General features: G+C 31.3%; 2 protein-coding genes across 2 annotated transcripts; one reads left to right on the forward strand and one right to left on the reverse strand.

Annotated features, from left to right (window-relative positions):
* Positions 1–2,418: 2,418 nt before the first annotated feature.
* On the forward strand, positions 2,419–13,533 carry LOC131849300 (solute carrier family 35 member C2). Its single transcript, XM_059199340.1, has 5 exons — positions 2,419–2,716; positions 6,142–6,429; positions 11,200–11,452; positions 12,232–12,398; positions 13,041–13,533. The coding sequence occupies exons 1-5, from the start codon at positions 2,531–2,533 to the stop codon at positions 13,356–13,358; spliced, it is 1,212 nt and encodes a 403-aa protein (XP_059055323.1). The 5' UTR covers positions 2,419–2,530; the 3' UTR covers positions 13,359–13,533.
* An 8,676-nt stretch (positions 13,534–22,209) lies between these two features.
* LOC131849278 (KIF-binding protein-like) lies at positions 22,210–24,097 on the reverse strand. The gene has a single exon (XM_059199313.1). The coding sequence runs from the start codon at positions 24,024–24,026 to the stop codon at positions 22,365–22,367; it is 1,662 nt and encodes a 553-aa protein (XP_059055296.1). The 5' UTR covers positions 24,027–24,097; the 3' UTR covers positions 22,210–22,364.
* Positions 24,098–25,067: the final 970 nt, after the last annotated feature.

A 25,067-nucleotide genomic window follows, 5' to 3' on the forward strand; every position in this document is an offset into this window, starting at 1 on the left:
AATGATTAAACAAAGGTTAGAATTTTATATAGAATCAAATAAGTTATTACCTTCAAATCAGTTTGGCTTCAGGAAAGGTTTTTCAGCTACAGAGAGCTTAAATCATTTAAACCTAGATATTCATCGTGCTTTTTCTAGTAACAATATACTGGTTTCTGTCTTCTTTGATATAGTTGGTGCTTTTAACAATGTTAATCATCATATTCTAACTAATGAACTGCAAACACTAGGAATACCAGATAAGTTGATTAACTGGATTTTTAATTTCCTACATAATAGACAAGTCTATGTTAAGTACAATAATAATTTATATGGTCCACAATCTTCATATATAGGTGTATGTCAAGGGGGAATATTGAGTCCACTGTTATTTATTTTGTATATTCATAAAATTAATATTATTCTTGGTAATGAAGTCAGCAATTTACAGTTTGCTGATGATTTAGCAGTTTACTGTTCAGGCTCAAATATTCATATAGTAGAAAATAAAATAAACAAAGCTTTAAAGAAATTAAATGTTTATTTTAAATATTTACAATTAGATATTAGTTTAGATAAAACTAAAGTTGTTATATTCAGTAGATCAAGAACTTTGCATGCTAATATTAATTATAATGGTAGCATACTGCCTGTAGTAGCTGAAGCCAAGTTTCTTGGTGTAACATTAACAAAAAATCTATCTTGGAATAAGCATGTCTGTAATATATCTGATAAAGCTTCTAGAGCTTTTAATATTTTAAAATGCCTTTCCAAAACATTTTGGGGGGCTGATCCAAAGATTTTACTTATGTTGTACAAATCCATAGTCCGTTCTCACTTTGAGTACAGTTACCTTTGCTTTGCTTCCAATCCCACACTCTTAAAAAAATTAGAGACAATCCAAAATAATAATTTGCGTCTAATCACTGGTGCAATGAAAACAACTCCAATAGTCTCTCTCCAAGTAGAATGCAACATTCCATCTCTGTCATTAAGATTCAAATTTCTTAAATTTAAATTCTTGCTAAAATTACATAGCATTTCCAATAATTCGCTGTTACAAAAAATTACAGATTCTCAAACCATTGCTTCTTCTTCTAATTCCATAAAATTCCCATACATTCTCCTTGATTTCTCTGCAATGAAATCTATAATTGAGCAAAATAATATTCATGTGGCAAATAATAAGTGGGCATGTTATGAAGGGACATATGACAGTAAATTTTGCAATATGACAATAGAAACAGATAAGAACTTAAAATGTAAAGAAGAAGTTTATGAACATCTTTCTCAATGGCCTACATTTAACACAATATATACAGATGGTTCAAAAAATGACCAAGGTGTGTCATTAGGTTTTTACCATAGTAATATAAAAACTGGTTATGGATTTCGATTACCTACCATTACTAGTATATTCACTGCCGAAGCCTTGGCTATTTTGCAAGCTTTGCATTATATTAGCGAAGACATATGCGCTAAACCTCATAATCAGTGGCTTATCATTAGTGACAGCATGTCAGTCTTATCAGCGTTGCAAAATCATTCATTTAGTGCCAAAACAAGCTATATTATTTACCAAATTAAAGAACTATGGACTGTTTTGTTTAATAAAGGAAAAGAAATTATATTTACTTGGACACCGGCACACAAAGGTGTGACAGGTAATGAAGAAGTAGATTACCTTGTCAAAACTGTCAACAGATTGGGTGGTGAGTCTAAAAAAATTTTCTTACCTTGGCAAGATTTAATTCTTGAAATTAGAAAAAACTTATTAAAAAATTGGGAAGAAGATTGGAAACGTACTACCAAAGATAAAGGTACTTGGTATGCAGGGATAAACAGTACTGTTGGCAAAAAACCCTGGTTCATTCAGGGAAAAATATTTTTAGAGAGAAGATTTTATACTCAAATTTGTCGACTACGATTTGGACATTGTAAATTCAATGCACATTTACACCGAATGAAGATCATTAATTCTCCGATTTGTCTTTTATGCTCTAGTAACGAAAATCAAACATTAGAACATATATTTTTTGATTGCCCGGCCTTCAATTTAAACAGAATTTTGCTCATTGCTAAGCTTCAAGAACTATATAAGATTATTCCGCCATCGCTTCAAGAATTATTCAAATGCACTGCAACTTTTAAACCAATTTACGACTTCATCATAGCAACAATCGGAGAATTATAAACATTTCAATTATGGACACATACATGGACTTAACACAAACTTATAATTAATGAAAAGATTTGGCGATATCGCCTTGAAGAATTTTTGAATTTTCATGGAAATACTACTGAAGATTAGGCTGTATGGTCTCGTACCTTTGCCTATCCACTTGTGGATAAAATATACCACTACTACTACATTACTCTACAGTAGTCTACAGTACTCTATGTACAGTTTGAAATCATTTACAATATTCGTAGTAGTAAAAAATAAAAAATATATTCGGAAAAAATATTTAATACAATACTGCGAGATATTTTACAGCTGCTATGCAGCAGAGTGAGTTTTTTTACAAAGAAAGGTTGCCTAGCGCTCACCATGCCAGGCGCAAACTATGAACAGCTGCCGTTGAATGCTGACACGGAGGAGGATGTATTTACAAGTAAACCAAAGAGAAAATGGTCCGATATTTGTATCCAAAAGAGTCTACTGTCCTTAGGCTTGATTCTAGTGTATTTTTCCCTGTCCATCGGCCTAACATTCTACCAGAGTTGGCTTCTATCTGTAAGTATGCCGTTATCTATTTTTATTATTTTGTTTTATTGTACAACATCATACTATTTTATTTGGGTGGTAGGAGATTGTTATTCATAGAAATCGTTAGATATCAGGTCGAGCCGCATGCGGTTCTTCTTACAAACCATAATGTTTAATTTGTTAAGGTGTGCTAACTGACCTGGCTATATGCTCATCCTATCATCCTCCATTGGTGTCCCACCAGCATATGCTGATGCACTATGCCAATATGATCCATACAAAAAAATAAATTGGATTGGATTTTATATCAATTATTATATATAAATTCCATTAGTCAATAATGCGGACTGATAATCTTATTGCTAGCAATGTACCATATCAGATTAACTTCCATGCGGTTCCTCCTGGAAACCATCATGATAAATTCTTGGTACATTTTCACAATGAGCTAACTAACCTGACCTCATGCTCATCTTATCATCATCCATTGGTGCCCCGCTAGCGTAATCCGATAGCATGTGTGGGTGCACTATTCCATTATCATTCATAAAAAAAAATGCACAATAAAACAATCCTAAATAATTACTTTATATGTTTTAATAGGACTCTTATTTTACAGATTTTTGCTATATTTTCATAGCAGAGATAAGCATATTCAGGATTAAGAATAGCTGTTATTAGTAGTGCAGACACACACAACGGCCCAAATGAGAGGCTAATTGTGGAAAATGGAGTCCCTATTAGTAGTGCAGAGTGTTAAATGAACTTGCATTTTGTAATACTTTCTCCTACATGGTTGAACTGAAAACTTCATAAAGTGATTGAATGATTAATTATCCATTCCTGCCTGCCAGTATACATAATATGGTATATTATTGCTAGCAATGAGGTCACTAGTACCCATTACTAACAATCTATTTCCTTCAAAAATACATGAAGTCAGGTCAATTAATCCAATATAATAAATTCACTGGAAATTAATTACAATGTAATGATTTCCCATGGGAGCTACTATCGATTCTCTCCCTTCTAATATTTTTATATTTGAGTACTACACAACAGCAAGATTGTAAAATTCTATCTTTATTTGACATATTATATCATATATATATGTACAGATAATCCTTACGGATTAATGTTTATGATAACACTATCAGAACAATGTATATAAATATGTTACTAAATATTGTTCAGATTCTACTTCAATAGAACTTTAAGATGATCTAACTGGACTGCCTTTTATAATTTAAATTAAAAGTACCCTACATGGTATAGTATAGATAGTCTGTTTTTTAATCTCAGAGACTACAATGATAGGTAGAAATGTCAAATTCTCAATGCTCATCAATCAGCGAATCATATATTTTTATTTTTGAGTATTCGTTTTTAAAATCTGTATAATATTACCAGAGAGTATATTTGAAATTTAAGTATGTAGTAAGTAAGTACATAAGATTTTCCTTTACTGTCTTTGAGTTAATACAGAAATTAGCCATTTTGTGACATTTACAGTATTAAACTATAAAAGAACTGTTTTTTTAACTTTCAAAAAGCAATATATGTATTTTAAATCAGTGTATATTTGATATGAAATAGGACACCATATGAGGATCTATCTTTGTTTTAGTTTATTTAAATAAATATATTTTGGTAATACAACATATATTAATTAATACCTATAATTAACTACTTAAATACTCACAGTATTTCTGAGTAAATTGTACAAGTCAGAAATTCATATTAATTTCCGAGAGTGCCACTACCCTATTTAGGAGTCACAATAAGCTGGCAATACAGTTAATGTCAAATTTGTCTTAGATAAAATACCATACTATAGATTCTACATCTTATATTTGATTCTAGGATATGATCTGTGTATGTACCAATTTTGTAACCAACTATGATGTCTGAACATGGATTACAAACATACAAATTCACAAATAAAGTATTTGTAGGGTTTATATTTTATCTATTCATGTATAGCTGATAACAGTTATCAATTTCTAGTCAATTTATATTATTTTACTTTTAAATATATGACCAGAATGTATAATACGTACACATTATCAATATTAGTGGTAGCACTATGTTCACTTTACTATACACATACTGAAGGATAACTTTATTATTCAAATTAAATAATTAATCTATTAGTGTTCTTCCACTGTACAAAAATCGAACATAATTAATTTAAATTTTAAGTTTAACTTTCCTTATGATATTGGGATAAATGGAAATTTTTTAATTTAAATAAAAGATATATAAATGACATACAATCTTGAATTCTATATTTCTTTATAAATGAATAAATAACTCTGGGCAATGCACATACCTTCACCTAGTACCTGTATAAGTCCTTAACTTAGGGTTAATAGAAATTAAATTAAAAGTAATTTATTTATGTAGGACATTTTAGTCCTTTATATTCTCAGATATGTAGGTTGTTTTTATATATATAATAAACCAGTATATAGATTTATATTATATTAACATTGATGACCCAATTAGTGCAAAGTAGTAAGGAGGCTATAGATATTAAAATGACATTATTATTCCATTAATAATATTTTTTAGGCACATCGTTTTGTACCATGTCTTTATTTTTATTCCGATGTACAAATGTAAATAAAACTTGTTAATAATCATTAATACAAGCATCTACACATCATATCTACACTGATATAGTAAAAAATCCGTGAGTGTGTATTTTTTCACCTTTGATTCTTAAGCGCCTATTTTTTTAATAGGTTATAATATAATGTGCACCTGTTTGTCCTAAAGGTGCTGTGCTCGTGCTGGCACGCCACCAAGGGATAATGATAGGATGAACAAAAAATCAGTCAGGCTCAGTCAATTCGAATTGGCGAATTTTTGATAAATCATACTGGATATCTCCTAACCACTGCAACTATTTAACACAAAACTCAACATCTGAAATGTTCTTCCTTATTTTAGTATACAGTACTTAGTCGAGGTGAAAGGATTATATTTTGTATAATCAGAGCCCTTTAACAACTCAGTTATAATTATATGAAGTATTTATATTTACACATTATTATGCTTTGTATAGCCCCAAATACTAGTATGTTAATATTCACCCAACACAATGAACCCAAGGACCAGGTGGGCCGGTAATATGATTGAGTACAATGATGTCTGGCTCATCCGTATGGGCTTTTGAGGACTGGTCTGTACGAGTTACCATTGCTGATTAGGTAGCTTGCTATTGACAAATGTAATATACTATGCAATATAAATTCCGAACTGTACGACGGTAAATTTAACTTAAAATAAGTGTATGTGGACTTAATATTAAAAATCGTGTTTCAGGCGTCCATAAGTTATGGTAACCATTTACTATCAGATTCGTTGTAAGAATTTTTGCCACCATTACAGTATTAGAAAAATGTTTAGACTTGATGTGAGGTGATAAAATCATAAAACAATTTCAGAAATTCACTTATCCACTAACTGTGGTAATGTACCACCTGGTGGTTAAATGGATACTCTCCGTGCTGGTGCGACTGGTGCTACGTATCATAACCGGAACTCCGCAGCTGGTACTGCCGTTCCTCACCTGCCTTCGATCAGTGGCACCCACAGGCCTCGCCAGCGGCATTGATGTCGGCTTCTCCAACTGGGCACTCGGGCTTGTCACTATTTCGCTATACACGATGACTAAATCCACTACCATAATCTTTATATTGGGATTTGCGATACTTCTAGGATTGGAAAAGAAGGTATTTATGCTGCTTTTTTGTTGCCATTATGTATTTAGTATATACCTAATTTAATTTAATATATAATATATTAGACCATTACAATAGCCACACATTTTTAATAAGAGTCAAACGTTGTTCGATTAGCACATTTCGAAACAGTGCTGGTCATAGAAAACATGGCCAACATTATTTTTTTCTTTTATACATTAATATTCGATGTTCGTGTAAATAATTTATTAAGTAATTTTCTTCGAAACCGTGAAGCGTAAAGTAGTAAAAAATGTTATATACTGAGGAAATGCATTGAGCAGAAGGTTACAATTCTAATAATGAGTAACCTTGGTTTAAGAATAGCGTGCAATTGGTTGATCTTTTAATAAAAAAAAACGCAGACTATTAGTGACATCGTAAACCCTCACCGTTGTGATGAACTAACTTTATTATATAGAGTCGTCACAGTACATTTGTCTTCGGTTAAAAGAGAGTTGGTTATCATAGTTTTCAATCGGAGAGTTAGCCTGTAATTTGTGAATGTACATAAAATTTTCAGAAACTTAGACAAAATTTCTCGAGGCCTGTCAGACCTTTAGTATATAGATCTATAAATAAATAAGCTATTTTTTTTTTATTTAACATTCTTATATAAATAAACTTGATAATCATTATATAGTATAAGACAAAGTCGCTGCCGCTGTCTGTCCGTCCCTATATGTATTGTATGCTTAAATCTTTAAAACTAGGCAACGGATTTTGAAGAGGTTATTTTAATAGATAGATTGATTCAATAAGAAGGTGTACATATACAATACATGTCCATCCGTGCTATTCACCCGCCTTCGCTCGGGCTCGTTGGCTCGCTAGTTTATTTTATAAATATCGCAAAATATATTCCACATTATATTCAGTAATTGCGACAATCTTGTTTTCCAACCTTGAGTCTGATCTTTTATGCAAAGATAACAATTGAATCGTGAGGTATTTTTTGAATACAACGTTGTTAGAGAAAATTATATCGATAAGGGATATTATTGGTTCTTAAAATATTTATATATTACTTGCAAGAAATTACAATTAATAAAAGAAGGTCAACAAATAAAAATAGGCTAATTGTGTGATTACAATAAATAAACCACTACAGAATAAAGAAAGAAGTTTTCAGTTGTGTAAAACACAAATAAACCTCTTTTGTGTGATACAAAACGTTAATTTTAATTATATATATATATATATTTCGAAACTATTGCTTATTGTTATTCATATCATGCGTTTTGACTTACAATGTAGAAAACATTGCTTCCCCCTTTATCTCGATTGGGAAACGAAAAATTTATACACATTAAAGGAAAACTCTTTCTTATTGCTAAATAGGACAGCTGTTGATGAATAATTTAAAATCCTATACGAACAAATTTTGTTAAACAGTTTCATGAAACGGTTTAAAAACCCTTGCTAGTTATTCGACTTACACTTTATCCTTACATATTATTTTATAAATATCTATTGTGTCATTAAATAAATATTTATAGAAAATTGTTTATTATCGAGAACAATAACATTTTGTTCGTCGAGCCATAATTTTAGCTTGTTCTCATTTGTCATCAACGGGGACAACGGGTAACGTCATGTCCTTATAAGAAAACATATGTTTAATACAAGTTAATATCATCGTACTAAAAACGAGTTGTTATACATATCAACTAATATGCTAATAATAATGTTTAATTTCAAAAGAGTTAGTGATTACACTAATAAAAGTTTACGTAACAATAACAAACTGATGTTACCTAAATGTCGTTTAACTGAAGTTAGTAATTCATTGTATGGTAATTCCGTAAGGTTTTACAACAAGCTACCTAAGTCTGTTCTAAATCTGCCTGAAAAAAGATTGAAATGTCGTATAAAATACTTCCTTTGTAAAAAAGCATGTTAAAAAATTGAAGAGTTCGTTAATGATAATATGTTTTTGTAGAAAAACTTAAAATACATAGTACTGACAATATTATCTAATCGCACTAAGAATGAGTGCGTAGCGGTTTCTATGTTCATTATCGCATGCCTCATACTTGTTATTGTGTAATTATTTATATAAAAAATATCTATTCTAAAAAGCAATACACAAGTTTCTTGCTCATTCTTCTTGTGATAAATCTGCGTTCCGAATGAGTGGTAGAATCAAAAATATGACTATCCAAATGTGCTTGTACTGAGTTTATTTGAATAAAGATTATTTCTTTCTTTCTATACTATATGTGTTTTTAGTTTTGTAAGGTACGTATGTAATAAATCTTTTAAGTTTGAAATTGATTTAAAAATCTCTGTACATATTTTTACAAAGTAAATATATTCTTATTACCATAAAATAACGTACAATTTGCAGTGGTTAGATTTCATCACTAAGGGCTCCCCACGCGTAATTCCCCCTTCAGACGGGGTCGATAGTCCGCCCACTTGTTATTACCATGACTACCTTTGTGTCTGGCTTGTAAGTACTTTTGTTTGTTTTGCGTGCTTGTTACACGATACGTTGTACAAGGATTTTAATTATTATTTTTAGAGTACCATTCGAATAGGTATTACTAATTACTAATTAAATTAGCGTAGATTTTTTTTTAGTTATATTAATGAACCAGTCTCAACAAGTAATAATAATAATTATTATGATTATAGGCGATTACTCCATTAAAAAATAAGATAAGCACACAATAGACAAACATCTGAACAAATATTCACATTTCGTTACTAGTGAATCGTTCCTGCTTCGAACAGTTATTTCAATTTACACATCGTAATAAATTATAGACTTAAACCTTCCTCAGAAATCAGACCAATGTGACGCTCCAAAAGGATCATGTTTTTTATCTGTACTAGCTGATACTGCGGCTTAGTCCGCGTGGAATTTATATAATTTTCATAACATACCTCGTAAAATTCCATAAACAAAAGCGTTAAATTTTTAATAATAGTTAATAAATAATATTTCTGAATTAAACGTAGCCTAAGTTACTCCTTATAACATTATCACTGTCCCGTCAAAATCAGTGCAACCGTTTTAAAGTTAACAAGAATAAACAAACGGATTGACAATTTTTTTTATGTAAGTACCTTATAGTTGTTTATTTGAAATTATAAACAGTTAAGTTTTATTTATTTGTGCAGCTAGAAGTTGGTATTTGTAAGACATTTGTTACATCGTTAACGTAGACTATAAAACGACTATATTCTGTAGCCATAACAACTAAATACTGCTTTATGAATATTAATTAGTATTGAAATATCGTCTACATTTTCTGTTATACAAATCGAACTGACAAACTGTCAAGGTTGGCGTTGTATAAAATTACCTACTGAAATTTTAATAATGAATGCATTAATTATGTATTGCAAATTATTATTGTACATAATTTATGCTAGGACTCTTAATATGAGTATACATTAGAGATACTAGGAATATTTGGGCTATTCGGCTACTTTTTTAATATTCTGTATACGCCTGAATCCTGCGTAGGAACCGATTCGTCGAATGGCGAATACGAAATATGCCATATTTTTGCAATATCATATAGGTCTTTGTGACATTATTACATGTTTGTGAGAAAACAAATGGCTTCAGTGTTGAAACGCTTTGTTTAAGAATAAAAGCAGATATACAATGCATAAGAAACTCTGGTCGTTGTGCTTCTCACGAGTCTATTATTTTTATACATTATTACTAACACAACAAATAATGCTTATTGTGATACGGCATACTTGCTCATTAAACAAATACCTCACCGAAGCCGAATATTCTATATTAATTTTTTTAAGCACTATGGACATCACGGTATCATGTGATACTACTACTAATGCCATTACCATTCCCGTGGACTAAGGTTTTAAGTTTCTTATTCAGTAATTTACTGCTTATCGTGAAATATACAGTCGAATACAGCTTATAAACCAAACTGATTGGAAGCTGAAATAGGCTAGACTAACCTTAACCTCACCTATTTCAGCCACCGCAGGTGACATTTACAAAGACTATTTCGGGGAAAATACTGTCTTCTATTCGTGGCATTTCTAGTTTTAGTACCGTATGACGGACTTCTAGCCATGACCTGTTTCGAAATGATATTGTTTTCATAGTAATTTGATAAACATGTACAAGTTCATTTGAAAAGCGTAGAAGCTGAGTTTCTTGTCAGTTCTTCTCAGCTCGGAAGAACTCCCAACTGACAGTACATTTGACATATCATAAGCGTCGGTAATAGATCGACATAAAAATTGTTTTTTGGATTTGATTGATTTGAATACAAGCAACATTGTTCATTGTAATAAATGATCAATTTATTCTAATTTCTTTATGTATATTACCGCAATTTCTCCTTCAAACCTAAACGCAGCTGTAGCTGCGTATGCAAACGTGGCTGTTTGGAAGTAATAAGTTCTATCACTGACAATCTCTGGTAGGTCTTATGGTCTAGTCAGAGGTACACGTGCATATTTTTATAAGTACTACTCTGTTATAGTGTATCATTAATTAACTTTGCTGGATTTTAATATTTCTAAAAAATGATAAAAAAGAATGCAGCAAGATATAAGTCACATGTATATTTGTTTACTTCACCTATCATCAAGTAGCTACACAAAGTACTTGTCGAAACGTCAATTATAATGGGGAGAAAGGTTAAGAAGAATTCAACATAGTACGGGGACCCAATCAGTCCAGATTCTAACTTTTGTTCGCGTAATCGCTTCAAAAATATAAAAAAAGTTTTTATTAGTATTTAAAAGCAACAAAACTGTTTCCAGTCTTGGTCACTGGTGGGCATAGTGTTCATGATCGCCGCCGGCCTGGTCATGTTCACTTACAAGGCAACCCACTTCAACCTAGCTGGCTTCAATTTCCTGTTGCTGGCGTCCTTCGCTGCCGGACTCCGGTGGACCTTTGCCCAACTCCTAATGCAAAAGTCGAAGTTGGGCCTCCATAACCCAGTCGACATGGTGTTCCACGTCCAACCATGGATGTTTATATCGCTGCTGCCTTTTTTGATTATATTTGAAGGTAACCTACTGATCTAACTATCTTACTAATATTAAAAATGCGAAAGTTTGTGAATATGGTTGTATGTTTGTTACTCTTCTCTAAACTACGGAACGAATTTCTTTGAAATTTTTACCTACACATACACATAGGCTATAATTTGTAAAGTTATTATGTAATTGGATGAAATATAATGATAAATATCAAGTACGTGTGATACAGACGAAGATTCGCTGATCAACTAGTTGTATATTATCTAACAAACCTAAAACTAATTTACATCGTTACTTTACTCCTGTTTATGTTCATATATTTTTATGATTTTGCAATATTTAAGACTTTAATTCAAAGTATTGTAATTCTGTAAAATCCTACATTTGTTTCATAAGAGCAATACAAGATTATTAGCGAATCTTATTTATAATTATTTGATTCCCAATTGTAATATATAAAAGGCGAACATTACTACAATATAGTACATACATATGAGGAACTTATGTAACTGCATTCAAATTGTGCACCTGTATGAAACTCATAGTACTGAAAATAAGTTATTTAGTTAAAGATTATTTATTTTCCATTGTAATGTTGTATATGTACACAAGATGATGGCAAACAAGAATACGTGTTATCTGACTGCAAACAGTTATTGAAGCCTCCGAATACTTGCAACCTTAGAAGTACCAATCAATCTAGAATTAGCTGGGCTATTAGCCCGTATCGTACATACATAAAAATAAAATGGAAGTTTATTCTTCATGGTTGAATAGTAGTGTTGATTGTTTTCTATGACATTTCAGGGTTGGACTGCTTTTATGAACTCCAGAAGCAATCCGGCAAGGAGTTGGTTCCCACCATCCTTAAAGTCTCCGTAGGTGCTACCATAGCCTTTGCCATGGAAATAAGCGAGTTCCTCGTTGTTACATATACATCTAGTCTTACGTTATCTATTGCTGGTATATTTAAGGTATGTAAAACAGAATTGATAATCATTTTTATAATAAAATCGTAAACGAGGCATGTACGTGATTTAGATAAAGGCATGTATGTACATAGCTCTCGCCCTTTACTCTCCTTACATACTGTATCACTTGGGGACCTTATTGTGTAATCCTATGTAGAACCGCACAACCGAGGGGTGAGTACTGGTCTATTGAGATACCGCCTCGTGCCTGGTTCGGTTCCCAAGCTTATACAATCACAAACAAACAAACTGTTTATGAAATTAAGATCTGTATATGATTGTGTACTGAGCAACAAAAATATTAAAATGTTAAATTTTGTCTGTTCGTCTTAGTGTTTATGCACGCAAACTTTAGAAATGACATAATCCTGTTTTATACTGTTCGCATAGATTGTAGCTTCCCATACATATGCCCTTAACATTATTAATCTATGCACCTATTGTTATTCTGAATAACTCAGTTTTTAATAGATGATGTTTATTGCGACATGTTTTGAATAGTAACTTGTTTGTTATTTAAAGCTATAGGTTTGCTCCGTAATAAGACATTCGGAGTAAACTAGAATAATCTTGTGAGGCTGTCGTCATATGATTGATAAGTGTAAAAGTTAGTTTAAAACTTATTTTTTAATATAAAATTTCCAGGAAATGTGCATCCTAGTCCTGGCGGTGAAGGTGAGCGGCGACCAGCTGAGTCTAATCAACGTGGTCGGCCTGGTGTTATGTCTTCTTGGCATCATCAGTCACATAGTGCACAAAGTGCTGTTCATAAAGGCAGTGGTCGGTAAGGTCAGTGTTGTAGACTCGGAGGACTTCGAAAAGATCAACCGGACCAGGGGATCCAAGAACGGAGAAGAACACCATGAGCCTCTGTTGGAGAAGAAGTCGGCGGCGAGCGATGACAGCGATGTTGATTCAAACACGATACTCCACGAGATCTTGCAGCGACGGGATGGAAGGTAGGATGTAATATCAAATTTACAGTTCTACTAGTAATGTGTTTGTTTATTTTTCCAATGTAAGGCTTGCAACACATTTATTCCGTGGTGACAATATACTTTTTTGCTGGTAATTCCAGACAAATCGTGAATTCGTTCGTGAATTTGCCAATTGTCAGACACGCGAAGTTGATATCATCTTCGAGTTATTTAAAATTGTCTAATTTCTTACGTATTTTTCTTAATTTTTCGAGTGTTATTTTTAAAATGCCTCGTAAGTGTACTATTGTAATTTATTTATACACAGATGTACGAGAAGACCGTACTAGATATGGCTGTTTTGTTTGATATATCTAGTCTTATAAATGTTTTTAATTTATATTTCATAGATTCAGTATCTGTAGACAGACTTTTTTTGTGTTCGTGACGTAACTGGGTATTAACTAACAAATCGGTTAAGCATTGTGGCGTGACCAAAAGAAATGGAGATTCATTTATATAAGCGATAATTTAGAATTAATAGAAATACTACGTCAAAATGGATGTGTGTATGTATGGCCTGTGAGCCAGCAATAGGTTGAGATGACCAATTTCCCCATCGCCAAAAACTTCTAAGATGGTTAAGATGAACGTCAACTGCTAAAAATTCCGAGGATAGGTTGAGGAGAACCGCTCTTGCAAACATGTAAAAAAATCAGTAATTTCCTCCCGTTCCGAATTGCTCTCAAATCATAGTTAAAAATATATTGAGGATAAATCTCAATTCACTCTCAAAACTGAGAACTGACTATCAGTGGACTTTATAACACAACTATCTTAACCATCTTTGAAGTTTTCGACCGGGATTGAATAATTGACGAAAATTGTCGCGGCTCAAAGTCTAGTAATGATCCTTCACTCTTCATTTTGGGCCTTTTTAAATGTTTCATGTGCGGATTTTCTAATCACAATATGTAATACAACAGACAGTGGACTATATAGTAACTTTGTCACTGCGGAAGTACAGAAATGTTGTGATAATAGCTGAAGTTGGTTGTCGTTTTCTAAATAATCCATCTTAGATATGAAATATGTACATTATTTATAATCTAAAGGAAATATGTGGTTCTGCCATTATATATTTACCCAAAAACAGTGTTAATACACTGAATACTGACGTTGTTATGACAGATAAATTGATGTTATTTTTATTAATTATTATGAATATGTATATAAAAGTTATAAAAGGAAATACATGATTTGATAATATTTTAGAAGGATATATTTTATACCTAAAAGAATATACTATATAGTAACATACATAACCCTAAGTATATGTGAAATAATGCTTGTTACATATAGTATTTATATACTTTCATAGTTTTTACAACAATGCCTTTAATAGTACAATAGTAAATAAACACCAAGAATTACAGGCTTATTGGCTATTTATGTATCAAAAATTTTGTTGTAAATAAATAAAGTTAAGATTTAGAGATAAGTATAAGAATGATAATAAAGGAACTCTCAAATTAAATCAAAAATTTTCTGCTCATACTTGCAAAAAGAATATATTTAATATTATATTTATAATATATAATTTATTATTATTAATATGATATATTATTGATAATATATTATATTTTTTTACGAGTAAGTTAAGATAGGCATGTTTCTTTATTATAGATTTTATACTTATCTCTAAACCTTAAATATTATTTTATAATAGTGTTTTAGCAAAGTGTTTTTAAAGATCCACCTAAACTGTAAATAGCGTAATTCTGTATAGTGGCTTCCGTGGCGCACGTAGCTCTGTGTACAATCCTAGCTGATGAAGTTCGCTAATGAATATATAATAATTTGTAAACTGTGTGGTTATAAGCAGTTTATTAATTTTGTGAACAAATCGTTAAGAATGGAATTTAGAAGTAATGGTGCCATATTGCATAATTCTATCAATCATATGATATTAAAGGTACAGGGTACCCATTTTTATCTTATTCATAGAGAACGGTAAATTCTAGATTATTTTAAACTTTCATGTTTAATATTCTTTATTTATATATATAGATTAGATTATTAATTTAAGGCAAATAAAGGTATTTACCTCTATCGATGTTTCGACTAGGTTGCACTAGCCGTGGTCACGAGCTAACGGTAACTTAATAATGTAAAAAACCGTAAATTCTGTTCTGTAGGTGTGGCCTATATCTATGTGCTCAGATATTATGTATATTTTAATGTCATATTGTTAGCTAATAATATGGTATTAAATTATATATGATTACGGAGTTATACCTCACGTGTGTTATTCGTTTGTTTTTCCCTTTACTACATGAATTATTATTTAAGAATATATTACTTGAAACTTGAATAATGTTTATATGAAAATTAATGCGAAAATAGCACTTGGGTGACGTATTTTATTCCATGGTGTTACATCGGTGTATGTGTATGTAATGGGGTGGATTTACCTTTATCTCAGTTATTTTCAAGTATATATAGATACGTTAATGAAAATATAATTTAAAACGTAATTTGTTATGCAGTTTTAATAAAAAACAATGAAGACAGACCACCATACAAACTTTGTCGCTATGATTGTACACAGATACGCGTCTCATACATTGTACCAATTTTGCCAAATTTATAAAGTAGTAATTCATAAACATCTCGATACTAATGTGTAGTATGTAAAAGTGAACAATATACCTCCAGTAGCAAATCGAAATATGAAAAACAAACAAATTGTATCTAGTGTAACGATTAATGCAGAAAATTATATTTGATAAGCATTTATAAAGTGAGCATATTAATAATATATTTTTGCATTTGATATAAGTAAGTATTTTATAAAGTCCGTAAGAGTGCTTTTCGTGTAACAAAAAAAAAAATAACAAACACATGATTGGAGGATTTTATGCGCTTTTTATATCATAAGTGCTATTTTGAAATTATGGTGTTCGACAAAGAAGGCTTTTAATGTATAAATGTAATAAACCTATATAATGAATCCAATTGTAAATTCATTTGTTCCACATTCCATGTGATTATAATTTTTATTATTATCAATTAATTACTTCCTTATTAAATTCGGTCTTCGTCATGTATACGACCACAAGCATAATTATGTACTACCTCAATGACAGAAATCATATAGAAACTAATCACTTCGTGATGGTCCCAGGTTCTATTCTTGTGTGGTATAAACATTTGTATTCATGTCCGTTCGTTGCCTGGATTTTGTCTATATGTACACTTTTGCCTAGTTTGGGACTCAGATAACTATTGAATTTATGCCTGTGGTCGTCATACAATATTCGATTATCCTTTTATTTGAAACATTCCTTTTAAGAATGATTCTCATTCTAAAATTTTATAATTGTTGTTTATTAATTTATCCATTGTTAGATCCCAGAATGTTTGTGACTATACAAAAACCGACTGTTCTTCGGGATTATAATTTATTAATTAAACATAACCTTGCTTCATTATGGTCCAATTATAAATTAATTTTTAATTTCCCATTCCAAGTAAAATCGGATATTAATTGTTTATAAGTTGTGTAAAAATGTCAAGTCAATATACATCTATTACTTTACATATATAGCCTTATGGATGCTGTATTTTTATATATACAAAACTTTGTTCGTTCAATTACTTCATGTATTAAGCTACGAACTGTAAAAAAGTCGTGTAAAATACATCAACTAACTGTATTTTACACATTTTTGTTGTAATTTATTGTTATTATAGATATATATTGTACTACATATAGATGTTATACAATACATATAAATCGAGTTAACTATATTAATTTAATGTAAACAATATATTCCATTTTATTTATCGTCTATTAAATTACGTAACTTTAATGCACACAATATGTAAACTATGTCTAATAATATTTAAGGTGTTACCAAATTATCTGCAATTGCTTCTATAGTATTCGATATATTTACGATAATGATGGAATATCATATACCTAATTGTCACTAATTGCATACAAAATATCCTTTCTGCTATGCAAATATGTCTTATGTATTAATTTAAATTTAGAACAATAAAATATGTTTTTCTGTTATATTTTTTGCTAGCAACTCATCATATTCTTTTTTTTGTAATGGATAGTATGGATTTTTGTGTGGATAAAATAGTGCATCTGCCTGCGCTATCGATACACTATGGCGACGCACAAGTGGAGAGTATTATATGAAAACTAGTCAGTTAATCCCTGGTGACAAATTCATCAGGAATTAACCATGATGGTTTCCAGAGGTACCCGCGATTTCACTTAGTAGCTATTACTGCTATTTCCTAATACTAATAATTCCTTTGTCCCCATTATATAACTAATACTATGGTGTATAGTATGAAATCCTAATAATTTGGTAGCAGCCTATTATATCTAAGTATGTATTTGTCATGGACAGACAACAATAAGTGATCTCACTCGTTTATTCTTATTAGTTTCTGTCTTAGACAAGTGCATTAAAATTATTAACGTTATTTCAAGGAACATAGTAAAACGAATCTTTTTAAAAGGCACATTTCAGAATAAGCAATGTTTAATCTTACAATTAGAACAGAATTAGTGGCTCAATTTATTTGTGCATTAGTGTTACTTACTACGGAACTTTATCTTATTGCTTATAAATTACAATTTATTTATTAATTATAAGAAAAAAAAATCAATTATAAATGTTTATTTCATTTTCATTACTTTTAAAAGAATAATATAATTTGTTATCCAAAATGATTTAGTCTACATCAGATATGTAAATAAAAAAGAGGGAATTGTTGATATCGTGATTATCTCAGACGGTTAGATGTATTTTAGGAATATCAGATTTAACCCTTATGATCGCTCTTTTAAAATTAACGCATTCCACAGATTTCACTTTGAGAAATAATAACCAAATACAATTTACACAGCGTCATTTAGTACTAAGCTTAGTAGAGTTTTGTTGCGTGTGCTCAACAACGGATATATTTAAATACATTTTTTGTGACTGCATACATAATATACATAGATAGTACCCAGACCTATATAAACAAACAAGCTAATGAAAACAAATGACAGCATTTAGCATGCCTTACATGCGACTTGATCAACTCACCAATTACTGCTAGACCGTCTAATGTCAGGATGCTATTGAAAAATGTACATAAATAAATTTTGTAACAAGTGGACGTGACAATGAAAAAATCTGACCATTTATATTGTTCATTGTGTATATATTTATATTAGTATAACAAAGTATTTATATTAGTTGTCTATTACCCTTAATACCCGTACCTGTACCCGTACCCTGCTTAGCTTGGCACTAGATGGCGTTCTGTGGATTGTCTTAGATTATCGTTATTATTAAAATATGAATTTGGCAATAATAGACTTAGGGTCTACTGCATCATTTTTTTTAAAAAAACTAATTAACATTTCGCCTCATGAACGAGGGGTCGCATCTCACCAGCATTTTTTTATCTCCTCCAAAATTATATTACTCAATTAATTACTTGTATTGACAAAAAAGGCTTTTATAAAAAGAGGACTGGTGCTAGACATTATCTGATGTGATATCATTAGGGCGTGGTCTGTGATTATACATAATCTTTAAATATTTGTATCGGCAAAAACCTAGTGGATAAGATTGTCCTAATATGTTAAGATTTTGGCACTAAATCATTATTTAGCATTATACGTACAACCTGAGTGGCAACCCGTCTCCATTCTGATAGGACAATCCTAATTTCAATGATAGTGTAGCACATAAACGTATGTAATATATTATTGTTTTAAAATAATCGTTTCCATAATGATATACGATCATCATTAGTCACTACGTACATGTAAATGAAAAATGGTTTTGGAATGCTAAAATGAATCTGATTCATATTATTGGGACTAGTAAACATGTTCTAAAATATTGTATATCCTACTTAAAAAGAGTATATAAAGAGAGTAAAAATATTTCTTTTAACCTCTCTTCAATGTGACAAGGTAACCCAAAAATATTTTAAATTTAATTAGTAAATATTTGTATAGCACCGTGACTGATAGACGGACAAAATCGCGTCATATGAGTACGTTTTATTTTTTGTATCCTAATTCTGAAATGAAATAGACATGTTTCGTTTACTTACTTATGTGTGGCAACCCTGTTTGCAGTGAATATTTGGTATTTTAAAAGTTTTGAACACGTTGACGGACACTTGCATCTAATAGCCGTCCAACCGAAGTTCACTATGTGGCATGACGGCAATAGCCGTCTAAAACAAAATGGTCGCTTTTGGACTATAGTGATACAAATGTGCATATACCGGCACAAATAGAAGCCTAGTGTCATGTTTTGGAATTTTTTTTTTTTAAGCTGAGTTTTGTTTTCTGCCTGTTACACGACTTGCAGCTTCAGTACGCACGTGGTTGCGAAGGGAGTAGTGCCATTGTTTTTCTCTTGTATTGTGTCCAAACTAAGTTTATTTAGGCAGAAAAAGTAAAACTATACTTCTAATATTCTAAAAATCACAAAAACTTATATTGTTTATTTTTGAACTTACTTGGTCCTACTGTCCGTCAATGTGTTAATTAAACATAAATGTTGTCATTTATTTTGAATGGTCTAGTCGGCGTAGTAATATGTCATGTAGTACAATTTCAATACCATGAGGTATTTTACTATTTCTATGTTGGACAAAAAGTGTTTATTCACATAACTATTACATGCGATTGTAAATTTCTATTTTAAAGAAAATTGTTTTATTTTCTTAATTTTATGATAGGCGGAGGTGGATTTGATACTGTTTACCGGATACCCTATAACATATCTACCAATATATGAGTAACAAAATCTATATCCGTCATGACTAAAGAATTTAAAAGTCCTTCCAATAACCTATTTGTATCATTACTAGTAATATTTTTTTTTAGTGTGACAATGTTTGATATACATATTTACCTTTTAGGTATCTCTGTACATTCTTATGTAATATTTAGTTTATTTTATTATGTATATGTGATCATAACTAGATCAATATATGTGTGCCAATTGTACAATTTGAATGTGTACTAATATTATAGAAAGAGAGAGCGGATTGTGTTATGTGGAAAGTGAAGAAAGTAAACTCTGCATTTGAACAACAAACGTTGGAATTATTATTTCACTGTTAAAGAGGTAGGTATGTTATGTTTAAACATATATAAAGCTGACGTGGTTATGAGCAAACGGTTTGCTCATAATATTTAATATACTTACTGGTAAATTTGTTAACAATTTTTTATTTACTCTCTCTATAATTTTAGTATACATTACATTGATAACCTGAAGCCTAACAAGTTGCAAATGAAATTATCACTAACGAATCGATCGCTAACGCAAAAATAAGAAATACATTGCTTCCCTTCTACCTCAAACGATTTTTGTATTTCTTATATGAACCCTCATTGTTTTTAATACAACGTGTTTATATATTTACATAATTTTCATAGAATTTTCTGGGTATTAACATGTGTATATCTCTGGATGTATTATTGCCAAGTGTTATTGTATTTTGATTAGATTTGAATTTAATGTTGCTACAGATTGAAATAACACGGATACTGTGTCGTTTTGGCGTAGAGCAGTATTATATGGTGTTAATATTTTATATATAAAAATTCAATATTTTAACATTATTATACACATTATATTTTAGAATCTTCATGGGACTTCATCCTAAGCTGGATAAGAATGTATATTTTGTTTAATTGTATTATTTAATCGGAGATCGCCATTGTTGTAAATCATTGTTTTTATTTAATATTGATTTTATATTTGTTTATATTCGTTAGTCTTATTCTAATTATAATTATTATAATAAATGATATGAGAATTATATTTGCAAATATTTTATTTTTACAATCGGTACCATTCCCGATTGTTTTTCTTAGTTGATATTTATATAGGTAGTGTAGGGTTTACAACGATTGCAACAATCAGTAGAGAAATACGCATTATTACAGATTCTACATAAGACAAAGTCTTTGCTTCATGCATTTTTATTGTTTACTAACTGCTAGATTTAACTCAAAGAGGGTTGTGGTGTTTTAGCACAACCTACCGACTCTCGAGTGACGGAGAAATTCATAACAAATCAAATTTATTCGTGAGATTCAAAGATATATATGTAGCGAAAACTGGATATGCGAAGTGTTTTTTTTTATTGATGATAATGGAATGGGATGCACCATTCCTGCGCCTGCGCCTCCGCTAACGGTATTATACGCTATATGAATATGAGGTCATGTCAGTTAGCCCATCATGACAAATTCACCAGGAATTTGTGATGATGGTTTCCCGGGGGAGCCGCGTGGAGATTAACCTGACGTGGTACATTGCTAGCAATGGGTTCCACATTAGTAAAAATCCCTTTTCCCCCATACGAAGTGACAGGTCGCAAAGTCCCTAAATAGTATAACTAGGGTACCAGTTGTGGCATCGGACCTTAGTTAAATTATTATTTGACGAATGGACAGTCATCAATCGCTATTGCACACAATATTTTCAGGATACTATATATATTAGTACAAAAATCGAATGTAATTTTATATCTAATTTTTAAATTCTCAACTCGTCATAATTATTAATATCCATATATTCATTTCAATTTAATAATTAAGACGAGAAGATGATTTAATAAATGTTTGTTTAGCATATTTTATTTAAGTTACGTAGGTGGAGAGTTAGGATGATATAATTCCACCGCTCATGCATTGCAATTCTGTAGGCCTAAAATGTCATGCTTCTATCACCTGTACCAAGTACTACATAGATATTTAAATTCATGTAGGAACTTCAGTCATAAAAGTGGCAGCGCAAGTCGTACTATAAGTAAAGTGATACTATTATTTGTGTATCGATTTTTATTTGTAAATTTTAAAAAAGTTGAAACAATTTATATAAGTTTTGTTAAGTCCGTGGTTAAAAATATATTATTATAAAGTTGCTTTAGGTAAGTGAAATTCAGCCATCGATATCACGCAAAGAATCTCCGTTGATCAAACTCGCCGAAATAACTAATTGTTTAAAAAGGCAGCACCCAGACTCAACTGTGAAGGAGTCCTCGCACCCAGTTGTCCACTCAGCCTGAAAAGTTTTCCGTTTATAGATGTGGCCGCCTCCATTTTTCTTAGGAACATGTTCTTGCACGATGTATTCAATGTTTTTTCGGTTAAGGTTTTATTTGATTCAGAATTTAATGAATTAATAATCGAATCAGCATCAGTATCCCGGTTAAAAATGTTAGTCTGTGATTCTTCGCGCCATAATTTTTGTAAGTTCAGAGTCATTAGCTCTAACTGTACCTGAGACAGCTCCCTTATCACGTCTATTTGAACAGACATTACGTTGTCGCAGCTCTTCAGCAAAGAGTTCAAAGTTTCCAGCACGTCGGCTCTTCTCTTCTGTATGCTGTACTGATTGTCTATATTTCGTTCAAAGAATGCCAAGTGTTCATACAGTTCAGCGAGCTGCAGTGAACATGATATATACTGAGCAGAGTGGTGTTCAAAATCATAATAATGTTTCGCTCTCATCAACCACTTGTGCGTAAATGCGAAGAGTTTTCGAGCTTCTTCTACGCTGCAGACTATGTCTAGAGGTACCTTGGTCTCCATTTCTTTCAAGTCCAAAGATGGGAAAGTAAATAGATTTTCCGTGGTACAATCTCCTTTACCCGTCTTCTCTGCACCTTGATCTTTTAAGTTCTCATCATCAAATTTGTCGACATTTTCCACGTGCTCGTCTAGCAAGTCTACAGTCTTCCATAAATCTGCTCTGGATGTAGTTTGGGTGAAATATCTGTTTAATATTTTCTTCTTTGATAGTTTGAAGAGAGTCAACCCATATTTAACCCAATGATGGCTCAGTTCTAAAAAATGCATTTCAAAATCTGCCTTTTTCAGCACAAATTCCTCTGGCATCAGTTTACAGTTGTCATGGCAAGTTCTCAATACGTGATAACCCGCGCAGAGATGATGTCGAGCATTACCAATTTGATTGAGATAAGTAAAATAGTTACCAAGTCTAGCAGTCCTCAGGGCCCAGTCCTGAGGTGTCCCCTCTTTCATTTCCAACTGTCTCCTTAGTGCAGTATGGTTGTATAGTGTATATTTCTGAGGTAAATTTAATTTATTATATAAAAAAGCTTGCATCTGTACATTGTTTGTAATGACTTTATCAATCTTTTCTGGATTGACTCGTTTGATCTTTTCGAGAGGTTCGGTAGTAAATAAGTCCTCGGCATCCAGGAACTTGTCAGGTTGAAACTTGCTTATTTTGTCATAAAGATCTTCCATATTCTCCAACAGATCGCGTGCAAGAGTTACCTGATCAAGTTGAATTAGGTAGTAACACAAAAGATTCTGAATTCTCAGTAAGATGAAAAGGCATTCGTCTCTAAGAGCATACGGTTTTATTTTGTCGTATGCAGATTGTAGGTTATTTCTCTTCTCCATTAGAGATATAGGTATTGTCTTAGCAGATAAAAGGGAGAGGTAACCCTCCATAGCGAGGGATCTTATGTAGTTATCATGGTTTTCCTTTCCCAATACTACCAGTTCGGTGTTAAGGCTCTGTATGTCCTTCTTTAGGCTTTGGAGGCGCTCTGACGAATTTTTGTTTTTGATTGTATTTCTTACATTTTCGAATGTGCTGGTAATACGAGTTAATGTTTCCATTTTATAAAAAATACGAATAATTTTAACAAATAATATAATGACAAACTTCCAAAAACTTGCAATTGTCTGCTTTTGACGTGATGTACTAAACGAAAACGACAAAGATTCTCAATTGCCAGACAATTATAGGTTTTTACAAAAATCATATATATTATATATGTATGTATATATATATGAGATGACCATGATTATCTTGGTTTAACACTGATTAAGTTTCTAATGGTGGTAGGATCTATTTCCGTGTAGGTAAGACAAATATTTTATTCATGAGTATGATTAATTGTATTTATTAGATCTTAGTGTTTTTGTATGTTATATGCATTCCGGAGGAACATCAGTGGAGATAATTTGATGAGCATAAGTTTAAGTGAGTTTACACGGGCTCACGTGAAAATCGAACTGCCATGGTACTGATGGTTTATATAGGTACATATTACAAAAATATAGTTATTGTAAAGAAAAAAATATATGGCGTCATCTGATCGTACATCATTCATCGCGGATTAACAGAAAATGGAAAGTCTTTCTTTCACTGAATTGAATGTTTTAAATCTTACAACTTTTCATTATTTTTATTTAAAGTGCCGTGAATAATGGCTGAAGGCGATCGTGTCTTAGAATATTAGGTATGTCATAAATATATTTACTAAAGTTTTACCTTGTTTCTGTGCATAAAATTTACTTGAAGACTTGTGTTCGTGGAGCACCGAGTAAGTTCTTATTTAGACAGAATAAAAAATATTATAATAGATAGAGATATCGCAATGAGTAATACTGCATTGTTGTGGTTTAGTAGATTTGTCTATATGTATATTATTAATTTTGTATATTGTGTATATATATAATATAATTATATTTAATTTATTTGTACTTAAATATACATTAGGTATATTATCTATTTGCATTTGTAAGTTTTTCGCCATAACTGGCCCACAACGTTTTCTGTTTATACTTAAAGGTTAGCTGCTGGAGAATGTCATACGGCATTAAGATTACCTTTTGTAGAAGTTATGTGGTGCAGTGAAGAATAAGTAAATAATG

This window comes from Achroia grisella, unplaced genomic scaffold (genome assembly GCF_030625045.1).
Source record: "Achroia grisella isolate CSIRO2021 unplaced genomic scaffold, CSIRO_AGI_Agris_v1 utg640, whole genome shotgun sequence".
Taxonomy (NCBI): Eukaryota; Metazoa; Arthropoda; class Insecta; order Lepidoptera; family Pyralidae; genus Achroia; species Achroia grisella.